Below are 25,163 nucleotides of genomic sequence, written 5' to 3' on the forward strand. Positions count from 1 at the left end.
AATGTCCTTTAGAAGGTGACATTTTACTTTTAAGAGCCTATACTTTTTCACTCTCACTACAGTAAAACTACAACAGTGCTGTAATTGAATTTCAAAATAGATGTTATTGTTATCAGTTACAATGTCTGAGACAAATTGTGTGATTAAATTACAGTTACTAATCAAAATGTTGGTGATTCTTAGATTATGTTCTAATTTAATAATCTTTAACCCTTAATAGATATTTATATAAATCTTCCTCCTGCTATATGCACCTGTCACCCACACTATTTCTATATCATACCTTTCCATTTCTCTTGTGTTGTTCTTTCACACAAGTGTAAAAAAAATTAGGTTGCGTATTCCAACGAACATGCATGTACTGGTCCCTGTTATATTTTCTATCTTGTGAAGGTTCCTCAGCTGAGAAAAATATGAGAACTTCTGATGTAGAACTCAGTTAGTGATGTCAAAAATAGCTTTTACAGCACGTCTTTTTGGTTGTAAACAAACCTGATTATAATTCCTTGTGTGGATTAATACATCTGACCACGGTGTTTCAAACCTGCAGTTCTCAATATTTGGTCCATTGAAGCACAGCAGTTGTGTCTCCCTCACAAATTGAGAGAGTCTATCAAAATATCTTTTTTTTTTGTTGCTTTCTATTGTGATTTAGAGAGCTACATTGTTCTGCTTGATCTACTCATTTTCGGCACTGTGGAGCAAAACAAATGTGTATCTACTCGAGGGACCTTGAAATGAAGGAGTGTGGAGCTTGCATCCACATATAATGCAACACAGCGAGCAGCATGCCAGACACGTAGCGTAGCATCCACAATCAGGATGGGGTGGTGATTATGGCTATTGTATGGGAGGAAATTAAAATGAGCCCCAGGTCATTACTATCGATCTGCCAGGAGAGAGACAGAGAGGAGAGATGGAGAGGGGAGAGGAGATGAGGGGGAGAGGAGAGGAGAGTGGTGAAGGTGAGAGATGGATCCTGATAAGTTCAGGTGTATATTTGTGTGTTTATGTCCATTTTTAAAAGGACAATTGCCACTTTTATGTTTTTATTGACCATGAAAGATGAGTACCATGTTCGCAGAGCCATGCCAGCAGTGCCTACATCTACCAGGATGCATTGCACATGAGCTTCTGTGTCGCCCGTGTCACCACCCACACCTGTAGCTATTACTTTCTTGGCTAAATATAGTGTTAGGTGACAGTAATACTCATCTAACACACCCCCTGGCTACCCAGAGGCAGACACTAGAAATCCAAGCTGAAATAGCCTGAAGTTCTTCCTGAAAGCCAGTGACATCACTGTGACATCACTGGGATGCAGGAAGAAGAAGAGATTTTGCAGCAGGACAACACTGAGAAAGTTATTGTTTCAACTGACTACATTTTGGGGATTTTTGGCAATGCTGGTACCAATAACATTCTGACATTGATATAATATATATATATATATGTGTATATATATATGTACATAAATAACATAATAATAATATTAATACAACTGGTTGTGCACATCCCCAGAACTACACAACCATGTGGTTAAAAAGCAACTGCCTTTGGCAAAATTCTCTTTAAAAGTCAAAGTATATTTGTAGTTTGTTAGATGTTAAATAGTTGAATAGTATAGTTAAATGACTTTACTAGAAAAAATGAACATTTGAAGGGTTCAGACTGTTCTTTGTTTCAGTTGTCAGTTGTGTTTATGATGTTTTTATTTTTTATTTCCAACAGGTGGATCTTCATACTTTGAAGGTGCTTACAGGCATCGCCACCCAGGGTGCCATTTCGAAGGAAACTCAAAAGGCTTACCACGTGACCACCTTCAAGCTGGAGGTCAGCACCAACGGAGAGGACTGGATGGTCTACAGACATGGCAAGAATCATAAGGTAGGCTCCAACTCATGTATAGATGCATATACTCTGAGATGCATTGCAAAGAATTCGGGGTGGCTGGAGAAAGTCTGGATGCTCTTAGGTGACATACATGCCTCGACATGCACACACACGTGGAGAGGGAAAAATATGAGACGGAATATATGCAGCAAGGGTTGACCACAAGCCCGAAATTCAACCGGTGTCTGCAATTACAGCCTTTCCACTGCCGTTCAGTCGGCCCCATTTAAGGGTTTACGACCAAGCCAGAATCAGCGCACGGCTCCAAGCTCCAAGTGATACCTTACATCATTTAATGCAGCTACACTTCAACTGCACGGTCTGCTTTTCACATCCCATCTGGTTTCTGTTACTCACTGGTCAGAGTTCTGCCTAACGTCGACCTGGTTGGACAGGTTTCTTAAGCTGTTTCTCTCAGAGGTGTTCGAGCACGATGAATCATCAGCGAGCGTGCTGCAGTGTGGGGGTGCCGCGTAGAAATGAAGCAGACAGTGCCGAGGGTCTTTAAAATGGTTGCAACTGCAATTAAAGTGGAGGAGCGTTCCAGTGGTTGTGGCTGTTTTTTCCATCATGGCCGTTCTCTCCCTGCTATAGCGGTCACATGTGTTTGTCCTGCGGTCTAACGCCACGTCTAGCTGTGTGCTATAAACCCCTTATTCCTCCATGAACGCTAACGCATGCACACGCTCTCACAGATGCATACATACAAACGCTGTGAGAGGGAAACCACAGATTCAGTCTAACCATCTGGGGTTCCCCTGTGGACTGCAGATCCCACAAGGCTTATAGCTGTAACTAACTCCCAGAGAAGTGATTGATGGATAAAACACAGGGAGTTGTGGAGAAAGAGAGTTGGGAAAAAAAAATAAATAAATGAAGTGAGAAATGATAGAAGGAACATGAGGAAGTAAGTGTAAAGCAGATTGGTAACACTTAACACTAACAGTCCATTAATTAACATCAGTAATGCAGTAATAAGCATTAACTAACAGTTAATTAATGTTTACTTAGGTAAGGTTAAGTAAAACCTAAGTAAGTAATAAGTACTACTTATTCAGCATTAATAAATGTATAATATGTTTAAGTAATGCTTAGCCAGCATTGTTATGCATTTATGAAGTCTTGCTTAAGGGATACATGTTTTCAACTTTACAAAAAGGGTCACAGTGAGCATTAATAAATGGTTAATTATGGTTAAGTGCTACTTATTCAACATTACTTTATAGGTAATTATGGTTAAGTAATGCATTTTTCAGCATCCTTATGTATTTATGAAGTGTTATTTAAGGGTTATATGTTTTAAACTTTACAAAAAGGGTTACAAAGAGCTTTATTAATTAATAAGAGATAACTTAATTGCTCAATCAATCAGTTCTCCATTCAATAACTTGTGTTGTCAGTCAAATAGTGATATATTCTGCTGAAAAAAAGGCTAAAACAACAAAAATCCAATATGCAAAAAGGATTAATAATGATATTTTAGGGTTAGTTGTTGGTGTCATCACCCATAATCCCCCTTGATTCCCCCATAACCCTGGAAAGCTGCTTCAGAGCTCACCGCCCAGGGAGGCACAGAGGGGTGTGTGTGTGTGCATGTGCATATGAATGTGTGTGTCGAGGAGGAGGAGGGATTTAGAATAAATCAGCAGCAGCTTCTGGTAGAATATCCCTCCCTTGTCTTCCAAATACGCACACACACACACACACACACACACACACACACACACACACACACACACACACACATACATCTAACTGGTGAGGGTCTTTTGAGCCTTTTGACCCCCTGGTGAGTCAGTCTGTGCTGCAGTCTGATGGTTCAGCTCAGGGTCGTCCGTCGTTTCATTTGATCCACTGCTGTGTATCAATCAGGGTGAAGTCAGAGAAGGAAAAAAAACACGAGAGGGACGGTCATTCATCTGATGATGAAGCGATGGTGTCAGCATCTTGCAGCCTAATGTGTGTCCTCCTCAGCTGACATACTGCAGATGGACAGTCAGCATCAGGCCTTGTCATCCCAACTGTCTCTGTCAACTTTTGGGGTGTAAAGTGAGAGTTTTTTTATGTTGGAGAGATACACACTGATACAGCAGCCACAACATTAAAACCATCTGCCTAATATTGCAGTATTGTGAAGGTCCCCATTGTGCCACAAAAGAGCTCTGCCTCATTGAGGCTTGGACTTCACAAGACCTCTGAATGTGTCCTGTGGTATCTGGTACCAAGACATTAGCAGCAGATCCTTGAAGTCAGTGGTTTCCAAACTTTCTGGGCTGGTACCAGACAAAGGTATCAAACTTTTATGTCATCCAATACAAGATTTTAGGGATTGAAAATGGAGCATTTTTGGTTGGTACTAACCGCTGCACCTCACAAGACCTGCATTTTTAGAGATTGCCCGACCCAGTTGTCAAGCCATCAGGATTTGGCTCTTGTCAAAGTCGTTCAGATCTTTAAATCCTGCACATTTTCCGTCAACTTCGAGAACTAACTTTCACCTCTTGACAGGTTCCATTGTAATGAGATAATCAATGTTATTTACTTCACCTGTCAGTGGTTTAATGCCGTGGCTGATCAGTGCATATAAATAAGTCAAAAGCAATGGCCAAAAGGATCTTTTGGCAGACTGTTTTATAGTTTGCGTGCATATCTCTATTTTCAGGATAATTCAAGGCAGTCTTTTTTCTAATTGAGATAGAATCATGAATCTGGATTTCATGCAGAGATCTGGTCTTTATCTAAACATGAATGTACATGAAAGCCACTAAGAATTCACTATTTATGGGTTTCCTTCAATAAAAAGTAGCGTTTCTACCAATTCAAAATGAAAAAGTGCTCCAACTCTTTCCTGTTAAACTTGTTGAACCTGCTCTGAACTGTCCGTTTATCCGTCCATCCATCTCTGGCTTGACATTTTCATTCACTCACCTCTTCGCCGGTTCTCTCAAAATCCCTTCATCCATCCTCCTCCTCCTCCCCCTCCCTGTCTACACACTCCATCTTTTCACATCTTCATTCACCTTATCCTTCCTCTCTTGCGCTCTTTTCCATCTCTCTTTTTTTTCTCGTGTCCCTTGACACACCGTCATTTGTTCTCCGTCCCTCCCGTATGTTTCTGAGAAAGTCATCAGGATCGAGACAGATGAGTTTATGCTGCTCGAACAAATGACTTTTTGTGCGTAGCTACAGTGATGGCTGTGTGTGTGTGTGTGTGTGTGTGTGTGTGTGTGTGTGTGTGTGTGTGTGTGTGTTAATCTGGAAGAATTATTGAATTAGTGTTTTATGAGCAAGAGGCATTAAAGAAGGACAAAAAGTAATGAGAGCCACATGGAAAGAAATAAAAGAAAAGTATGAGCGTAGAATGCATACACTCTTAGATATAAGGGTTCCATACAGATTCTTCCTGAAGCGGCTGAAGTTCTAACCAGAACCGTTTGCTTCTCATTAACCGTTTGCTTCTCATTATTTTTTGAAAAAAGGGTTTGTCAAGTGTCCTTTGTAAGACTAAGGGTTCCATTAAGAACCCCTTTTGGAAAAAAATTGTTGAAATTGTTGAAGAACTCTTTCAACAAGGGTTCTTTGTTCCTTGAACTATAAGAGGGTTCTAAGTAGAGCTCCCTTGGTGGATTCTAGATAAAACCCTTCAAATATAAAAGTGCCCTCAATAGAACCCTTTGGGTGGGCTCTAAAAGAAACACTTGAAATATAAAAGGGTACTTGGTAGAACCCCCTGGGTGGGTTCTAGTTAAAACATTTAGAATATAAAAGCATTCTCCATTGAACCCTCTGGGTAGTTTCTAAATAAAACTTGTAAAACATAAAAGCGTTCTATGTACAACCTGCAGGGTGCGTTCTAGATAAAACCATTGGAATATAAAAGGGTTCTTGATAGAATCCCCTTGGTGGGTTCTAGGTAAAACATATGAAACATAAAATTGTTCTTAGTGGGACCCCCTGGTTGGGTTCTTGGTAGCACCCTCTGAAGTTCTCCGCCTTCTAAGATTCTGGATAGAAACCTCAGTGAGAGTTCTGAGTGAAACCACTACACCATAGATGGGTTCTCAGATAGAACCTTTCTGGATGAAACCTTTGACAGATGGTTCTATATATAACCCGTTGTGTTGGGCTCTTGGTAGAACTCTGAAAAAGTGAAAGCTTTATTAAAGGTTCTGCCAGGAACCAAAAAGGGTTCTCCTATCGGGGCAAGCCAAATGAACCATCTATGGTTCTAGTTAGAACCTTTTTTTCCAAGAGTGCAGTTGTCTGTGTTAATGCACATCCACATACCACAGATACCTGCGCGCACGTGGACAAATGTGTGTTTACAACCTCTTTATTGTTTGTTGTCTCAGATGAGTAACTCTTAATAAAGCAGCTACTGTTCACACACACACACACACACACACACACACACACATGCAGACACACACTCAGAGACACACACGCTCTGGTTTTAAACATCTGGGAGCCAGCCTAGAGGGGCGGCGCCTCTGTCACACAGCATCACGATGATTTGTGTGATCTGTAATGTATTTGATAATGTCATTAAAGGCCTGTCGTGAACCAGATGGCACATATGGAATACATGTTAACTTACAGAGACGTTCAGGAGAAGTAACATTCACACAGCATTTATTCTTACATCAAACTGACAGGCGCACAAATGACACATGCTGACTGAGGACATGCAGCAGAGAGAAAGGGGAAAGATGCAGACAGATGGGTAAAGTCTACGACTCAGGCGGGAATACCGGGAGAAGAAGATTATATTAGAAATCATCACTGCAGAACCAATACTCTGTGCTGTTTCTCTGTTGGAGTCGTATTTTAAGCTTTTCATCCATAAATGTTTCTGTATTCCTCTGCTGCTGTGTTTTACTGTGCAGCAGCCAGTTTTCACATCCCCTCTTGATCATCAGGTCATGTCAGATCATTTGACTGTTCGTGTGCACTTGCATACAGAAGCAGAAATAAAATAACGACACGATCGGTATAACTTCAACTATTCTATGATTCAGTGCACAAAATTGGCCACGGGCCTGGTTACGGGAGGTTGCCCACATGACGAGAGAAAAGCAGCGATTTTCAGTGACCCCAGGTCTCCAGTTGAGAGATGATGTTGTCTCAGTTTGAGTCTTCGTCTGGAGGAGTCTGAGACCTTTCGCAGAGAGAGGTACATTTAAGCTCGACGTGGTACAAATGTCATTACGCAGCCCTCCTGAATTGCTGCAGGCAGAGCTGTCTGTGGCCATTACGACGCTGGACCTCGGCCAAGACCAAAACCTCCTATTCCCACCTTAATCTGTGGGAGGGAGGATGGATGGAGAGAGGGATGGAGGAGGGAGGCGTGGGTGGAATGAGAGGGATCGTGATGAGAGGAAAGTTTTTGGAAAGTTGAAAAAAAAAAAATTAGCAAAGAAAGAAAGAAACGCTGAAAGAAAACACAAGCAGAAGGTCAAGCAGTCGAGCACTGAGCTGATAGAGAGCGGAGAAACTGAGCCGCGCACACTCTGAGAAGAACAGTAGCAACTAGAACCAGAGAGGGTTCTGCGGCTTGTCCCCACACAAGAATCCTCTATGGTTCCTGGTAGAACCTTTCATCAAGGTTCCACTTGGAACCCATTCAGAGAGTTATACCTAGAACCCAACATGTACGGTTGTATCTAGAACCATCATTGAAAGTTTTCACCCCGAACCCCCTATGAGAGGTTCTACAGAGAACCTATCTATAGTGTACTGACCCCATCCAGAACACACTCTGGGGCTTCTATCCAGAACCTTTCCACCTTCTGGGACCTAACAAGAATCCACCTAGGGGGTTCTACTGAAACTGTTTCATATTCCAAGTGTTTCATCTAGAACACACTTAGGGGGTTCTATGGAGAACCCTTATATATCCCAACTGTTCTATCTCGAACCCACCCATGCCTTCTACCTAAAACCCTTGTATATCTCAAGGGTTTTATCAAGAACCCACCCTAGGGTGTTCTTCTGAGAACCTTTTCATATGCCAATAGTTTTATCATCAACCCACCCATAGCGTTCTACCTAGAACCCCTTTATATCTCAAGGGTTTATATATTTTAAAAAAATGTTCTTCAGTAATGAGAGCCATATGGATAGAAAAAACATAAAAAGATGAGTGTAGAATACATGTTCTCTTAGAAACTAGGGTTCTAAAAACGTTCTTCCTGAAGGGTTGAGGTTCTGAAGAACCATTTTTTTGAAAAAATACTGAGAACCTTTTTATATGCCAATTGTTTTATGAACAACCCACCCCAGGTGTTCTACTTAGAGCCATTTTATATCTCAAGGGATTTATCTACAATCCACACAGGAACCCTTTAATATTCCAACGGATTTATCTATGACCAACGCAGGGTGTTCTGCCAAGAACCCTTTTATATCCCAACAGTTTTATCTACAATCTACAAAGGGTGTTCTACTGAGAACCCTTTTACGTTATGGTACAAAGATCCTTTGATTAACCCTTCATGAAATGAGACAAAAATCCTTGAAGAACTCTCTCCTTCAAAGAGTGTTCTTTGGATGAAAAGAGGTTCTTAATAGAACTTTTAGTCTTACAAAGAACTCGTGATGAGACCTTACTTAAAAAAAAGGATTCTTCAGAAGCAAATAGTTCTCAGGAGATCCTCAGTCCTTCAGGAAGCCACGTTTTAGAACCCTTATTTGTAAGAGTGCGGAGGTGGAAACCAGAGGGAGAACGGCGAGGTTCATAGGGGAACAAGTGAGTGAAGGCAAGAGGCAGGAGGGGAGGAAAGAAGTGTTCACGGGGGAAACCAGGGAGCAGAGGAAGGAGGGATGGATGGATGAACGGAGGAATAATGAGGATAGCAGATCAGGGTGTTGACCACAAATCCCTCTGGATGGATCAGAGGTCTCAGCAACACAGCCTGGAAGGATGTCAGGAGAGAGGAAATTAAATAAAACGACAGAATAGACGGCGGAGGGCGGGGCGAGGCGAGGTGAGGGAGAAGCAGGAGGGAGGGGGGGGGTCAAAGGGGACGGGGGGGAAAGAGTTTGTGACAAATGAAGAAAGAAAAGCAGGGAGGAAAAGAGAGGAAAGGGACAGAAGGGGATATTATGAGGGTGCCATGTGTCATTTGGTTTGCGAGATTTGTGGACTGAACTGTCAAACTCGCCAGGATTCAGCTGTCAAAGACGGGCCACCTCCCCGAAGTGTGTGTGTGTGTCCTTGTGTGATGAAATTAGAGGAGATGGGGGGGTGTTTTACTATTTTATAACTCTATCCACACACAAAACACACACAGCGCGGACATTTGAATAATTCAATGCGTCTGCGCTGGTCCTCACTCGCTGACTGACTGTGGCCCTGCAGGCTCACGACCACACACACACACACACACACACACACACACACACACACACACACACACACCTGTTCTTTTCTTTCCCATGAGGTGAGCATATTCCTCTTTTTCAATCCAGTAGTTACACGTTAGACCTGGTTTGCCACCTTTTGACTACAAACCAGAAGCAGTCGCGGCAATATGTGTCCTCCTGCCCTGCACATTATTGTTATTCAGTAGAGACGGTGTGTGTAAAATGAAGGAGAAAACAGCAGTCACTCCACGTTTATCACCTTTGACCGTCACTCAGAGATGAAAGTACCATTTGAATCAGGAAGATTTTCCTTGCTTTGAACTGTTCTTATAGCTGGGTTTAAAAGGTATTCATCAATAGTCAGTGTATTACCTACAGTAGATGGCAGTCGACACACTGCCAGTTTGGAGAAGCGGAGAGGACAGGGTCAGCAACAAAGGGAATTTTAGCCATTTTTAAAAAGGCCCACTTAAAAAATCAATATCAGTTTAAGTGTATGCTATTTTTAGAATATTTTCACCGCTTTACTTTGCTGTCAGACATCCATTTCTGATGGGAAACTCTCACTCTCTCCAAACCTACCAAACTCCATAGAAAAAATCAGTGATTTTACTTCACAGAACACAGGATTTGCTAGTCTACCACTGCCTCAATCTGTTAGTTTTTTGTGTTATTGTGTGACTTTGGTGTTTTAAAAGGTAAGTTTGTATTCACCAAAGTCACACAATAATACAAACAAACCAACAGATTGAGGCAATGGTAGATCAGCAAATCCCGTGTTCTGTGAAGTAAAATTATAGATTTTTCCTATGGAGTTTGGTTAGTTTGGAGAGCATGACATTTGCCTTATTTAACAGCAGTTTCCCGTCACTTCAGAAAAGGCTTTCTGATGGCAATGTAAAGTGGTGAAAATATAGGGTACACTTTCTTTCTTAGCTTTTTTTGTGGTGCCCCTCTCTGCCTTTTCTAAGTGGGAATGTGCCAACTGCCATCTGCTGTAGGTAATACGCTGACTACCAATAAATACCTCACACAGCCCCGGTTCAAATAATCCAAACTACTCCTTTAAGAAACGAAGCAAGCTGACACCAGGAACACTTGGGCAAACAGATACTTGACTTAACACCTCCTCTATTTCTCACACACACACACACACACACACACACACGCACACACACACACACACACACACACACACACATAATAACCTGAGATGGCTTGTGGGTGCAGTCCATTAGCTGATTGTTGCAGAAGCCTTTTTGAAAGAGCCTGTTACCTGTGACTTTAGGATTTTAAGAACTCAGAGATGCTACATATCCCCTTACACCCTCTGACCGTGGATTCTTACTGCAGAGCCACAACCTGCAGGGCAGGCTCCATTGTAAAAAATATTTGTTAATAAGTGTGCACTATGATGCACACTATTGAACTGCATAAGCGAGCAAAATTCTTCAAATTAAATATACTTATTAATCGCTTGAACGTGGGTTGATAAGACCATGCAGGGAGGTTAAAACTGAAGATCAAGCCACCCAGCAGTTTAAAATATGCCCTCTACATCATGTTAACAAACACATTCAAATTTTGACAGCAGGGTCAGCTCAGCATTGATTCAGAATATTTATTTCAATGTCTCAAAAAAAAAAAAAAAATCAGCGTGTGTGGAGTTGAACTCTGACAGAGATCACTGCTGGTATTTTCTTATCATGTTTCTGGTCTGTTTCTAAAGGGAGTTTAGTTTACTGAAGAGGTTGGAAAACAGCTGCTGTAACAGTGAAAGGTTTGCATCAGGCAGCAGCTGAAATGGAGTTGCAGATCTGTTTAGTGACCCTGAACAAAGCTGATGAGAGAAAGAAAAAAGTAGATACCAGATTTGTGTTCATGAACAGCAAATATACAGAAAACAGAAGAATCTGCTGCACAAACAAACAATTTCCAGTTCAAAGAACTGGTTAAGTGCAATAACAAGGTTGAACAATCACACAAAAACAAAAAAATCAAAAACAAAAAAAAGACTCTTAATCTCCATTTACACTGGACAAAAAAACCCATGATCATGTGACCTTTGTCTTCAGAGGGAAAGGGTACAGTTGTCATTCACTCCCAGGTCGACTGACACTGCAGTAGTCACAGGTATGTATCAGCTCCAGCTCTGGTGAGCAGTGATGGAAACATGACATCCGGGTGGACATGCTAATTTTCACCTCTTTTCGTTGGAGGCATTGAGGGCTTTTGCCTCCATGGGTAACTTCTGTTTATTACATCTTTTTAATACACGTGCTGTGCAACTCAACTCACTTTGAGTTTACATCTGCTTGAAGGTGTGCACTTAACTGATGACCCACTTGTCTTTACTCTAACATCTGAATGGTGGATTATTATTTTATTTTATTTCCTATACATTTATCTATTGGAAATGGGAAAAGGGTCAGTCAACTGTTTTTAGCATGTTTACTTGCATTTAAAAAAAACCTGCATATACGCATGAATTTTGGTGTAAAACCAGTATTGGAGAATTCACACTCATAGCACATACATACAAGTGCACACACACACACACACACACACACACGCACACACACACACACAAATACACACAAACACACGCTTGCTGAGGGAATGTTTCAGTGTGCACCAAGGGAAATCAGAAAGAACCCGCCAGCCCCCGACTCCTTAGAGTGAGACTTCATAATTACACTTTTATGCTCACACAGACACACACGTGCAGACACACACTCACACTTGTAATTACAGTCCGCTGCCACAATCCCATTAAGTCTTTTGGGGCCTTTCGGCATTTTTCCATCATTTAACTGGTCACAGTTTCTGGTATTAAGGCCACTGTAAGGGCACGAGTTCACTGGGTCTGACTTTGTAGCGTACACCCAGTGGGTCATGAGTTCAGTTCCCAGCTGGCCCAGTAGCCTGCTCCTGTTCCTGCGAGTCAGAAACCCCTTTCATCCATATTTTGTCACCCCTGACGAGCCCTGCTGTTTAATTGATTGGGAGCAGGAAGAAAATAGTGACACACACACACACACACACACACACACACACACACACACACACACACACACACACTCTTTTAAAACAAAGCGAACATCTATAAATGAGTACCCAAGCAAGTAATTGCAAGGCCTTTGGCTCTGTTGAATGAGATTTACTTCTCTCTGTAACAAACACTGTGCTGTGTTTTCATGACTGATGTAACATAATAGAAAGAGTGTTAAGGACACAGAGGGGAAACAGCCTTTGAGGTTCTCTAATAAAACAACAGGATAGATTTTCTGGATTCTTTTTCCTCAATTTACAGCAGAATATCGTCATGGCAGCGAGGGGGAGATAGAGATGTTGAAAAGGAAGACAGAAAAGAGGCGAGAAAGTGAAATGATAGGGAGAAGAGCAGAAGCCCAGCTGTGTTTTCCTGCAGAGAGCTCAACACAGACGACAGTCGTAGACAGAGAGAGAGAGACATGACACTTCGTCAGATAGGCAGAGATATAAAGTCTCGGCGTCAAGAGACAAAAAGAGTGCTTCTGGCCATGTGCGCTTGCATTCAATTTCCCTTTTATCTGTATTTGTGTGTGTTTTCAGAGGAAATCATTTGTGTGTGTGTTGTGTGTGCTCATGGCGGGGAGTGCAGGAGCTCGGAGGCCACTTTGTAACAAGACAGTGTGTGTTCTGCGTGTGTGTGTTGTGTCTGGAAGCAGTGTATTTGTGAATGTCATCTTGTGTGTGTCTGTGCGTTGAGGGGTGACAGCCTGTGTTTTTCTTTGCCCTCTGTGCGTGAAGGAGTAAAGATTATGTTTTCCTGTGTGTGTGTGTGTGTGTGTGTGTGTGTGTGTGTGTGTGTGTGTGGTTAAGTCAAGAGGACGTGAGAAGAGGATGCTCTCCCACATACTTGCACACTTACACACTGCATGCCCTCAGATTGTGTGTGAGTGTGATAGAAAACCTTTGCACTCATTTATTCCTTTGCGAACAGAAATGATATATTCAGTGTGTGTGGGTTAATGTTGGTATGTAGATAGAAGAGAAATCTAGATATCTGTTGTGCAATATTCTATATCTGCCTCCCAAATTATTCTGTTTAAACTGTTGACCATTAAAAAATTCCCGTTATTACATTTACAGTACATTTTATTTGTATATGCAGAGGTTAACCAAACAAAATACAAGTTAGGCTAAACTCATTCTGACTCCTGAGATTAATATTGATCTTATCATGTTCACAAAATGGTGAACTATTTCTTTAAATGATTTGCTAAAACTTAACAGCCAGAAACTGACAGAAACACAATCTAACAGAGATGAACATCATTTTGTTTGCGGAACAAATAATGTTGGAGCATGACTGCTGTGTGAGTTTACAGTCATGTGAGTGACTCTGTGAGGATGCAGTCAGGCTCAGCGGTGCGTTGAGATAAATGCATGGTGCAAAATACAGGAAGTTTGATTGACAGTTGAGGTGCAACAAAAAAAAATGTATTTGTCATTTGTAGTTGTCTCTAAAATATCTTTAAAGAGATTACTACGCCAGTCACACCTTGCACCTCACTTTAGAAGCTGTTGATATCTGCTTCGACATCATGTTTACACCGGGTTAAAAATACAGACTCAAATCATGTTTAATGCTGAAGCACAACACTGGAGCACTAGGAAGGGGGAATCCCCTGATTGCAACCAGGTATTTCACACACTGGATAAATGCTAACAACAAAGTATTTAAAACAAAAATAAATAAAACACTTCTCTGTAATCTGTTTAACAGTAATTTTATCCATTTGCAGGGATTATTGTCAAAGAAACATTCATGTGCTTCTTTTTAGGGGGCATACATTTAAAAGGAAAGACACCTTTCTGACAGAAAGTGCATGCAACTCAAGAGACTTTAAATTAGAGGGTAACAAGGGCAAGACAGAAAAACCCTGAATAACCATGAATGTAGTATATTAAATCCCATCTTTTCCTTTCTCTATACAGGTTTTCCATGCCAATGCTGACGCCACGGAGGTGGTTCTCAATCGGATCCCGCAGCCGGTCTTGGCCCGCTTCGTACGAATCCGACCTCAGACGTGGAAGAACGGCATCGCACTGCGGTTCGAGCTTTACGGCTGTCAGATTACGGGTAAGAAAGATGAAATGTCTTCTTCTGAAGAGTTTCTCAGACTTTTTCTGTCCCGTCTCCTCATGGGACCAGTGATATACTGGTTTTCACACCGGGTCAGTAGGTGGGTCACAGCATAAATAACTCCCGTAGAAAACATTTCCTGGAAAAGTTTTTTTTTTTTCTCTTCATTTATGTGAGCTAATGATAAATAATTCCTGAATTTGTCTATCCATCACTCCACCAATGCATCTATTCATACTGTCTCTCATCCATCTTTCACATGCACACAACACACCCACTCTCATGTGCACTCACACTCTTGCCCTCGCTCTTTCATATACATATCTCCCTCCGTCTCCCACTCACACACACACACACACACACATAGAAAGAAACACACTCAGTCCTAATAGAATAATACTAGAGTGTGATGTGTGGGTGATAACATCAGAGAGTAACAGGCTCTCAGCTTTCATCTGCAGCCCTGGCAAACAAACACGATTTCAACCAGCATAATCAGCTCAATACTATAAATAGATAAAACTTAATTAGACTGTCTGTGTTTGTGTGTCTGTCTGTCTGTGTGTTATAGAAATGGTAAAAAGAGAGTTTCAATCCATTTGAGCGCATGTGCGTGTGTGTGTGGGTCCCAGCTCCACCGTATCATTATTAGGTTAGGGCCTCTCTCTGCTGCCATCGTAGTGGCCATTGAGAGGGACAGATATGCTCTTATCTAGGAGGGCTATTTCAGCACCCACACAAATCACAGTCACACCAAAACAATATGATACTGCCTATGTGTGTGTGTGTGTGTGTGTGTGTGTGTGTGTGTCCCTGTGTGTGTGTTTGTATGATAGAAAGGGATGTGGCATATATCAGGTATCTTTGCCTGTGTTCTTGTCTACCAATTGCCTATTTTTCACCCTATTTTAACACCCGAAATTGCATTATACATCACCCTACTTTTCTCACTTTACGCTCAGCAGTGAGGTCCAATTCGACACATCTTTTGGCCATTTATGTCTCCAGTGTATTTCCCATCTCTGCTGCCTCGTAATGTGTGCAATCCATCACAAGCCCGAGGAAAACACTGACTTTATATGCAAAATCCTGACAGTTTCAGACTAGTTTTAGTGTCTTTTTTGAAAGTTTGAAGCTTTAGAGGCAGAGACTTTATAAAAACTTGGTATTTCACCTGGATGGACATGGTTTTGCAGGACATAGCAGTGCCATAGATGTATTATAATGATCTAAATACAACATGCAAAGATGGCACCCATTCAGTCTAATGAGAATGGCTTGCTTGGCGCATAAACCAAAATAGTTTTCTTGCTCCTGAGTTTACTTCCTGGACACACGGCCCACTGAATATTAGCCCTTTTCCATACACACAGCTGGCCTGGCTCGACTTGACTCTTACATTGTGATGACGTCACATTGCTTTTTTCAGCTCTAGGAAAGTTTTACTAATAAGTGGTCAGAGTGGCCACTGGGAAAAATTGGGGTGGCAAAATATAGGCTAAATTTATTTCTAAAAGAATTAGAATGAACTAGAAAAAACCAGAATGATAATAAACAGGGTTGTATTTCCACTTGTATTGTTAGAATGAAATGAGAAATAGACATGGAAATCATCTGCATAGAGGTGGAAACTGATGCTGGAATATGTGACCCTGAAGGTAACATATGAATTGGGAATAATAAGGGGGCCAAGGACTGATCCTTGAATCACTCCATAGGAGAAATGAGAGGTGGAGGATTTAAAATCACAGATGGCAACACAGAATTTACTATTAGCACTGTGGGTCAGTCCTCACTACATCCCTGATTTAGGTATATTTTCCTGTAAAATGCTCTAATGGTCAGTTTGAGACTTTTTTAACAGTCAGGCAAAAGTTGTAGTTGTAGTTGCAACCGTGCCAGCAGTACAAGGAGTAGAAATCTCAGTGTATCTACATAAATTGATGATGTATTTATTTATTTATTTATTTTTAAGTTTGAGGTTACAGCGTGGTGTACAGTTTAACTTTTTAGTTAAAACAAAGTTTAGGTTTATAAACAACTTGATTGAACTTGAATGGCTTTGGGAAATACTGATCAACATTTTTCCACAACTTTCTGGCATTTTACAACAACTACCGTTAGGTTGCGGTTTGATAGTTCATCCAAAAAGTGACAAAGTGACCCAAAGCGAGCTGACAAGAACAGGCTAAATACCAAGTTTTTAGGGATTTCAGCAGAGAAAAAAATGCACCATTCTTGCACATTGTCAGTGGGACCTGCAGTGAAATCTTCATAACCAAACATCCCTGCTAATAGCTATGCAGTATCCTTCTTCTTCTTTCCCTGCACATAGACATTATTGACAAGCACACACCCGAACACACCACCAGGGGGAATGTGATAATGCCCTACACAGGCCTATAAAGGCAGACATAAAGCAGTCAGTCAGTGACATGTCATTAACTTAAATCACACTTTTATGTCTCTCTTGCTCTCTACTCTTTTTTCCTCTCACTTTCTACCTATCCCTCTTCAATGTCGCTCTGTTTTTTCTTCCTCCTCATTCTCCTTTTTTCCTCTGTCCTTCTATTGCCTTTGCTGACAGCTTCCATTCCCACTTTTCTCTCGCTGCCTCTCATTTTCTCCTCCCCATCCTCTTTCCCTTAAATCTTCCCTGTCCCTGCCTCATTCAACTCCTACGTCCCTCCATCTCTCCTTCCTTAAGCTCATTTTATTTTAGCCCTGCAGCACCTATCAATCATTTATTTTTAGCACTTTTATAATCTTTTTCTCTTCTTGTCGAACTTCTGTATGTGTGCGAGTTTGTACACTGAAAAACTACAATAATTTTGTGGAATTGTCTAATTATTTACTCATTAACTTGTAAATATACAGTTATACAATTGCATACAATATATAATGAGTTTTGTTCATTCAAGTTAATTAAACTTATATTTTCTAATATATTTTTCATACATGAGTTCATGTATCTTGAAGTCTTTAGACTTGAATGCACCATACAGAGTTCAATCAACTCATTAAATTAAGTTGCTAAAGAAACATGATCAGCATTATGGCAGACTTCCCAGCATTCATTGTGTGAGAGTTCAACTCTACTGAGACCCATCATTTCTATAGTTTGATACACTCTACGAACCATGATGGTGGTTAGTATGAATTCAGTCCCTGTCCCCCTGAAATATTTACACTGGGAGCAGTTTGACATGTTGTCTTTGTTCCAGTGTTGAAGCAAAGTAGCTCCAACAGGAGCAGCTGCAGATGGAAGTACTTTATGTGAATTGAGGAACTGCCTCTGGAGACTGAAAAAATGACAGGAAATCAAATCTGTTTGTAATGTTTGACAATTTGACTGAACAGTTTTTAGTTCAACTTAATATTTTAAGCTTATTAAAAGAGGTTTATGAAGTACAACAGAAACAATATCAAGTTTATCTGACATGTTTGTTTGTTTTGAAACATAACATATTTACTACAGGCCCACACTGGATTTTTTCTGAGTAAACAGATTCCAATATCTGCTGATATTCTTAATAATACACATAATATAGAATATTATAAATAAGATCCCTCAACACTGCAAAAACAGAAAAGTTGAGAAAATTTCAAGGCAACAAACAAAATTTCAAGGCAAAAAACTTCAATAGATTTTAAATGTTGACTCAAGTTTTGAACAGGTTTTACCAACTACTATTGTTTTGTTGATATAATTAACTTTTCTTACTTAGATGAGCTTCAATCTTTGAGTTTTAGAAATCCCCTCAAAAAAATTGATTTCAAAAATTGTTGAGGAAACTTATTAATGTGAAAATGGATAATGGTTAATAATTTAACCATTATTAATCTCAAACATTCCATTTTGAGCACTAAAATGACAAATTGTGTTTTGCAGCTCACTGTGAGCAATTTTGTGGGGTTTGTAAAACTCAATGATTCAGGTTTATCTAAGTAAGAAAAGTAAATTATCTCAACAAAAGTTTGCAAAACTGTGTCTAGTTTAGTTCAAAACTTTAACCTACTACAAGGAACTTTTTATATTTGGTTGATTTTGGAGGCTCTTGTGGACAAAAGAGGTAGTGATTCCATCATAAAACTACAAAATATAACATAAAAAATAAAATTATGTGAATAAAAATCTCCTCCCGCGTCATTTTAACTGGCTAACACACCCTTCACTATAATTTTTCCTGGGAAAATGTAAACACAGGCTTGTTTCATCTGATTTCTGTGGAAGATATAAGAATAAGTACATACAAATAGGCAATCATCTCAATAATGCTCTTGTTAATTTATGTAGGTCATATAGAGGCATCAGTGTAAAATTAAGACGGCCTTGAAAATATGAGTTTTATCTCTCGTTTTTTAAATATTTTTTATAGTGTATGTGTGCACAGGTAGAGCCTCAGTGGTGTACTTTACAGCTTTTATAAGAATCTGTTATCAGGAAAAGCGTAGTAGGAGTGTGTGTGTGTGTGTGTGTGTGTGTGTGTGTGTGTGTGTTTGTGTGTGTGTGTCCATGTGTGGGCTAAACATCAGAGCATGTGTGAGTGAAAGTGTGTGAGACCTTTATTATTCAAATTTTACATGTGTGCGAGTGTGTGTGTCCATGTGTGTATATATATATATATATATGTATATATATATATATATATATATATATACATATATATATATATATATATACATATATATATATATATATATATGTATATATATATATATATATGTGAGTGTGCATGTGAGCTGTAAGGACTCTCATGCTGCTGTGTGTGATGTCTATCTATATCTGCCTCTGTGATCTCCAGAGGTGATATTCTCATCGACTCCCACTGCACCCCTGCATTAAAAAACCCTGCTGGAGTGCAGCAGCTTAAAAACAAAGATAGATGCAGAAATAAGAAACATAGAATAAACAAATCCAATAATAGAATTTTCTTTCTGGCTAATCAGTTTTTCGTTTGCGTTGCAGAGCTTAAGGGAGCTCGTAGAGCAGCGTGGCTTAGCTGTTGTTGTTTATTGTTGATTCATTATTTACCACAGTGAGGCGCGGCTGCAAACGTCACGCCATTAAACATTCATCTCCATGTGGACCCGAAGAATGTCACCATCAATCACCGTCACCCTTCACTGTCAATCTGCTCTCCCTCTTTCTTTTCACCAGCAGCCTTCTTTATCTTTCTCACCCTCTCTATTCACAGTCCATCTTTCTCTTTGACCTTTTGCCCATCTCTTTATCTCCTCCTTGTCCTTTAACTGCTCTTCCTCACCTTTTATCTCCACTTTTCACCCCTTCTTTTAGAAATAGAAATGGTCACTGTTTTCTCTTCCCTTTGTTTTTTGTCATTATGCATGGCAATAACATTCAGATGCTTGTTAGACTAAAACACATTTGTCAGTATAATAAACAGTATCCCTTTGATCTGCAACACGCTTTCATTTAGTTCTACCATTTGGGAGTTCTCTGGCTCAATTCCCCATGAAGAATCCCCTCTGGTAGCTTGGTTAAAGTTATGCATCAACTTTGCAGCCGCAGGAAGGCAAAATAATGAAATGGGTTGATGGAAAGCAGCAGCGTGTTGTTTTAACGATTCATGTCACAGTCACACAAGAGTTTTGCTCTCGAGATGAGATCAAACAGTGACACACCAAATTATTCCTGACCTTAAAGTCACATTCATTCATGAAGAGGTTTTGAAGATGTTTAGCAATGCAGCAACCTCATTTAGCCCCACCGGATGAGAGCTCTACCAAATGTCATTTTATTTTTGCATTTAAAGCCCCTGTTGAGGTTTTTGCGTAAAACTGTGAATGTCTGTCGTCATGTTTTATGATGTCATCATGCTAAAAAACTCTTCCTTCCTCAATTCTAATTTGAATAAAATGATTCATCAGACTAAAAGAGTCAAACTGAGATAGATTTTTTTTCTTATTGTGGTTGTATAAATATAATTTATGGTGCTGGAAATGCTGTTTTTAAAAGGCTAAATGCCAACAAAATATTTCACTGGATAAAAGCATGTTGGGAATTTTGGAAAGCCACAACTGGAACCTACAGAATTCTACAAGTGATGGAAGTACTAATAGAATAATACCAGAGATAATAGTGAAGCTTAATCCAGGTATAAACAGAATAAAATGACATGCAAGACAAAACAAACAAACAAAAAAGCTGTTGCTGATTTTGAATTTAAATGTCAAACCCAAAGAACTATTTGGTACAGTCCTAGACTAGATTTAGAGAACAGGGGGAGAAAAATCTTAAAATTTAGTGAAAATTCAAAAGCCCTGAAAGTACAATAGCATGTATCTGCCTGTTACTTACTTTAAATTACTTTAAATTTATATCTCCCTTCCTGCAGCCTCTAATTTAATTTCACTTTTTCATTTCTTAGACAACATTAACATCCAATTAACTTTTTTTGCTAGTTATATTTTATTACTGTGAGGTAATGCAGTTGCATGCAGAGGGTATTTTGAAAAAAAAAGTGGTTTGTTCATTCAACAAAGCTTTAACAACAATCTTTTGATGCAAATAAGCATTGAAAGATTGAACTCATTAATGTAATGTTTTTTGCAGCTGACTTGTAAATCTTGGACACTGTACTGATCTTTGAAACAATAAGAGAGAGCAGAGGAAAGTTTTCTAAACTCTGCTTCTAATTACATTTCTATGCAATGACAAATATAAAAAAGAAACAAACTAAAGGCATTAACATTCCTGCTGTGAACTGATTTTAAAAACAGAATGACCAGAAATCACCTTTTATACCTGTGAGTTTAACTTGCAGTGTGGAACTGTTGTCTCCCCCTTCTGGCAGTGAGAGTAATTACACAAACATTGTCAACACGTATGCCTACAATTTTCCGCCTTACTATAGCTTCCACCTTCAACTGTGACAAACCAATCATTGCTGTTTGATGTGCAACTCATCATACACCAGGTTTAAAAACTCTGCTATACTGCAAAAAGGGAAAGGGCTTATAACGGACTTTAATTTGTATGTAGAAGTCCCACACTGCAGGTTTAAGAAAGCATGCTTTAAAAACAGTAACATAAAGTCTTCTTATTCTGTTGTCCCTCTGTCTCTTGTTCAGATGCTCCCTGCTCAGAGCTGCAGGGAATGCTGTCTGGGCTTCTACCCGACTCCCAGATCTCTGCGTCATCGATGAGAGACATCCACGGCTCCATGGGGGCAGCCAGGCTGGTGGCCAGTCGCTCAGGGTGGTTCCCAAACCCGACACAACCCATTGCTGGAGAGGAGTGGCTACAGGTACATCACTTTATCCTTATGAGGGTTCTAGTTATCTCTTACATTACAGTATATGTTCTACAGAAGTGGTCGCTTGTTTTTCCCTCTTTATATCTCAGGCAGCGTTTTATGTATATTTTTCGCTTTTCTTAATTTTTGTTTACATATTTATTTTTGAGTTTTTTCATTTATAATTATAAAAAATACTAGTGTAAGTTTAAGTCAATAAAATAAATTTGCATGTAGTAAAATATCCTCCGCCTGTTACTTAACTTTGTGTGTGAAGCTACACTTGCAGTATCTGCTGATATATCGATATCAGAATGGTTTTACACCCTTGTATTGTCATCACCATCAGCCCCAAAAATCTGAAGAGTGAGACACATTTAAGAAAATAAAACAATACCATACAGAGATCACGATGCATCCCACAACCTGCCAACAACAAAGTGATTCACACAGTGGACACCATTTTGAGCCACCGACAAGCTTGTATTTATGAACCCACTCTGTTCATGAAATACAAAAGAAATGCAAAGTAGAGCTCAATACTTAAACCCGGCAACTTGTTCAAAGTTCTGTAATGGAAAAGCAGCACAGATCGATTTTTTGTGCTACAGGGAAAGTCAGACTTGTCACAACAGGCAGGGGATCTGGAAAGTGATTGGCTCCTGTGGTGCAGAGCGTGTGAGCTAACAATAATAATTATGTTCCTCCTTGTTGCAGGCGGACCTCGGTGTGCCCAAGATGGTGCGTGGTATTATTACCCAGGGTGCAAGAGGGCTGGAGGGCAGCACCAGTGCTGAGAACAGAGCATTTGTCAGGAAGTACAAACTGGCGCACAGCTTGAATGGCAAAGACTGGACTTACATCACCGACAGCAAGACTGGCTTTGCTAAGGTAAAGGAGAGGAACAAACACATGCACACATGCATGCAGGCTTACACACACACACACACTTGTGTTACTATTTTTGTTATTGACAAAATGCATTCCCTAACCCTACCCACTAAGCAGCTCCATTTGCAGCATCACAGAAGACAAACATTAAGCAGAGTGTTGCAGTCCACATAGCGAGTTGGAGGCATAGACTGTACATGAAATCGCTTTAATAATAAAATTTAATATATGATTTATGGTTGAAGCAAGTTGTTTCCCCTTGAACACAAAACAAACCAAGCAAACAAGCGTGCTGAGATTCTGTGCAGCTGAACAGCACACAGGAAGATTGGGTCCCCACAAAGCTGGTCGGTCCTCACAAGTAGAGTTGGCTCTCAGGTTTTGGACCCCACAAATATACTTAAACAATTCTGTAAACACACACACACACACACACACACACACACACACACACACAATCTCTGTCTGTCGACACATACATATGTACTCTCTTCTCTCTGATTGTCACCGTCAGTTCTCCCTCATTTGTAGTTTATTTATAGCTGTCTGTCTCTCAGTCCCTCTTCACTCTCCTCCTCAGTGTCCCTCTCTTTCTTTCTTTCTTTCTTTCTTTCCCTCTCTGTCTCTCCCTCTTTCTCTCAGCCTTGTGATTTTCAGGGGAAAAAAGCTATTTTATTACAGCCTCTGCTCTGATAATAATTCAATTTAATCACCTCACTCCTCATTCTCACTGCTACTGTCTCTCTCTAAGTCCTCTGTACTCGTCTCCCTCTCTGCTTTTCTCTGTGTCTCATCCTCTCGTTCACTCATCCTCTGTCTCTCATGGGTGTTAATTAAAAATGTCTTTCCTGCATCACCACTCAACACTGCTGGCAGTGGAACACACTGCGAGACAGGGCACTTTAAACTCTGTTCTCCTTTCTGAGACTGTCTTAAAACGCTTTAATAGTACTACTGAGTGCCTGGCTTTCCTCCTGATGCTAAAACCCTGTTCTCTCTCATCTGCCTGTCTTTTTAAATGAGCATCCTGGGAAATTCATCATATGTTTTTTTTTCATACTCCAAAAAATGGGGAAGACAGAAGATACAGTTCAATTAATGAAACCAATATTACAGCTTTCACAGCCCACATTTTGGAGAGGATCTGTGCAGTTTTTAGCTCATAATAAATCTTGTGTTTTTGCCAGAGGCGGATGCACGCTACCTCAAAAAATTACTTGAAAATCAAAGGAAACGCGGTCTCTGTTGTTATTTTTATGACACATGTCACGCCGTGCTTGGAAACAATGCTGATTAGGAGTGTCATATGACTTTGGAAAGACAGGCTCAACATTTTGCTATTGTTTTACTGTGTGAACGGTGGTGAAATGACAGATTTTACTAGCAACGGTTACGTCTTTCCCCATTCAGGATACTCGTCCTCAACGCTGTCTCTTCACCACAGAACAATGTATCAGTGCTCCTACTCTGACAGATGTCACATGTATCAAACAAACATTGGAGTAAAGCCTATCACTCATCATTTTGTATCTCAGACAGCTTTGGCTTTAAGACAAACTCTAGGACAAGCAGTGAGACATGTAAGACGTTTTCTTTTGAATCAGCGCTGAGAAGACGCAGCAGGATCTCACTCTGTTGAGCTACAGTTAAAAAAGCAGCTGTCATCGGTGGAGCAGGCTGCAGAACTTTGCCATATTTTCCTGTTGAGTGCACAAATTGAGCTTAGGAATGTCAAAATTGGCAGAAAAATATCCCTTACACAGGAGGGGAAATGTTTCATCCTTATTCTCCCTTGTTGTAAAATGAAAAGAGGAAAGCTGTCTCTGATAACTCTCTGAACACCAATAACGTCGCTATCAACATCTGCTCTTAGATTTTCGAAGGGAACAGCCACTACGATACTCCAGAGGTGCGGAGGTTTGACGAGATAGTGGCCCAGTACATCAGAGTCTTTCCGGAGAGGTGGTCGCCCGCTGGGATCGGCATGAGGATGGAGGTCCTCGGCTGTGACCTGCCCGGTAAGAACACGCACATGCAAATTTAAGATAACAGAGGGACACACACACTTCCAGACAGAAAAATACATGCATAACACACACAAACACGCTGTCATGCACGCAGCTACAAGTTTGTGGGAATGTTTGTTTGTTCACTCACATATAAATGCATGCAAATAAATCAGCTCGTTGTCATTCCCACGTCTCCAAATACTGACGTTTCGTCATGCCCTTTAGCAACTCATAAAGACGCACAATGTACCAGTTAACAGCTGGATGCACCACACCCGGCTTTTAAGTGACTGAGAAAGTCAGCATCTGGTGGAGGTGGGGTGGATGAATGGGTCAAACAAACACAGGAGCTGCACCCAGGAGATCATAGTTTGTGCTGATCCTGATGGGAAACCAAAAATTATTAAAGGTACATAACATTACATGCATCACTTTTGACTGGCAAATTGCTTACCTGAAGTCATGTTACATATGTAATGTAACGTACTTACTTTAACCCCAAACATGATCTTTTCCTAAAGCTATGAAACTATGGAGAACATATGAATGTCTTATATCTGACTCTGGTAATACACGATTAATGTTTCTTGTAACATGTATTTTTCATAATGTGTC

The 25,163-nt window shown here is 40.3% G+C and overlaps 1 protein-coding gene across 1 annotated transcript in view; it reads left to right on the forward strand.

The window, feature by feature from the left end:
- Window positions 1-25,163, forward strand: part of LOC146323347 (neuropilin-2-like) — a 151,151-nt gene that overhangs the window by 69,332 nt on the left and 56,656 nt on the right. Inside the window, exons 7-11 of the mRNA XM_084725536.1 lie at window positions 1,732-1,887; window positions 14,242-14,386; window positions 21,485-21,660; window positions 22,366-22,539; window positions 24,413-24,557. Coding sequence (XP_084581662.1) covers window positions 1,732-1,887; window positions 14,242-14,386; window positions 21,485-21,660; window positions 22,366-22,539; window positions 24,413-24,557 — 796 coding nt within the window. The remainder of the gene's footprint in view (window positions 1-1,731; window positions 1,888-14,241; window positions 14,387-21,484; window positions 21,661-22,365; window positions 22,540-24,412; window positions 24,558-25,163) is intronic.

This window comes from Lutjanus erythropterus, chromosome 8, assembly GCF_056507025.1.
Source record: "Lutjanus erythropterus isolate fLutEry1 chromosome 8, fLutEry1.hap2, whole genome shotgun sequence".
Lineage (NCBI taxonomy): Eukaryota > Metazoa > Chordata > Actinopteri > Lutjaniformes > Lutjanidae > Lutjanus > Lutjanus erythropterus.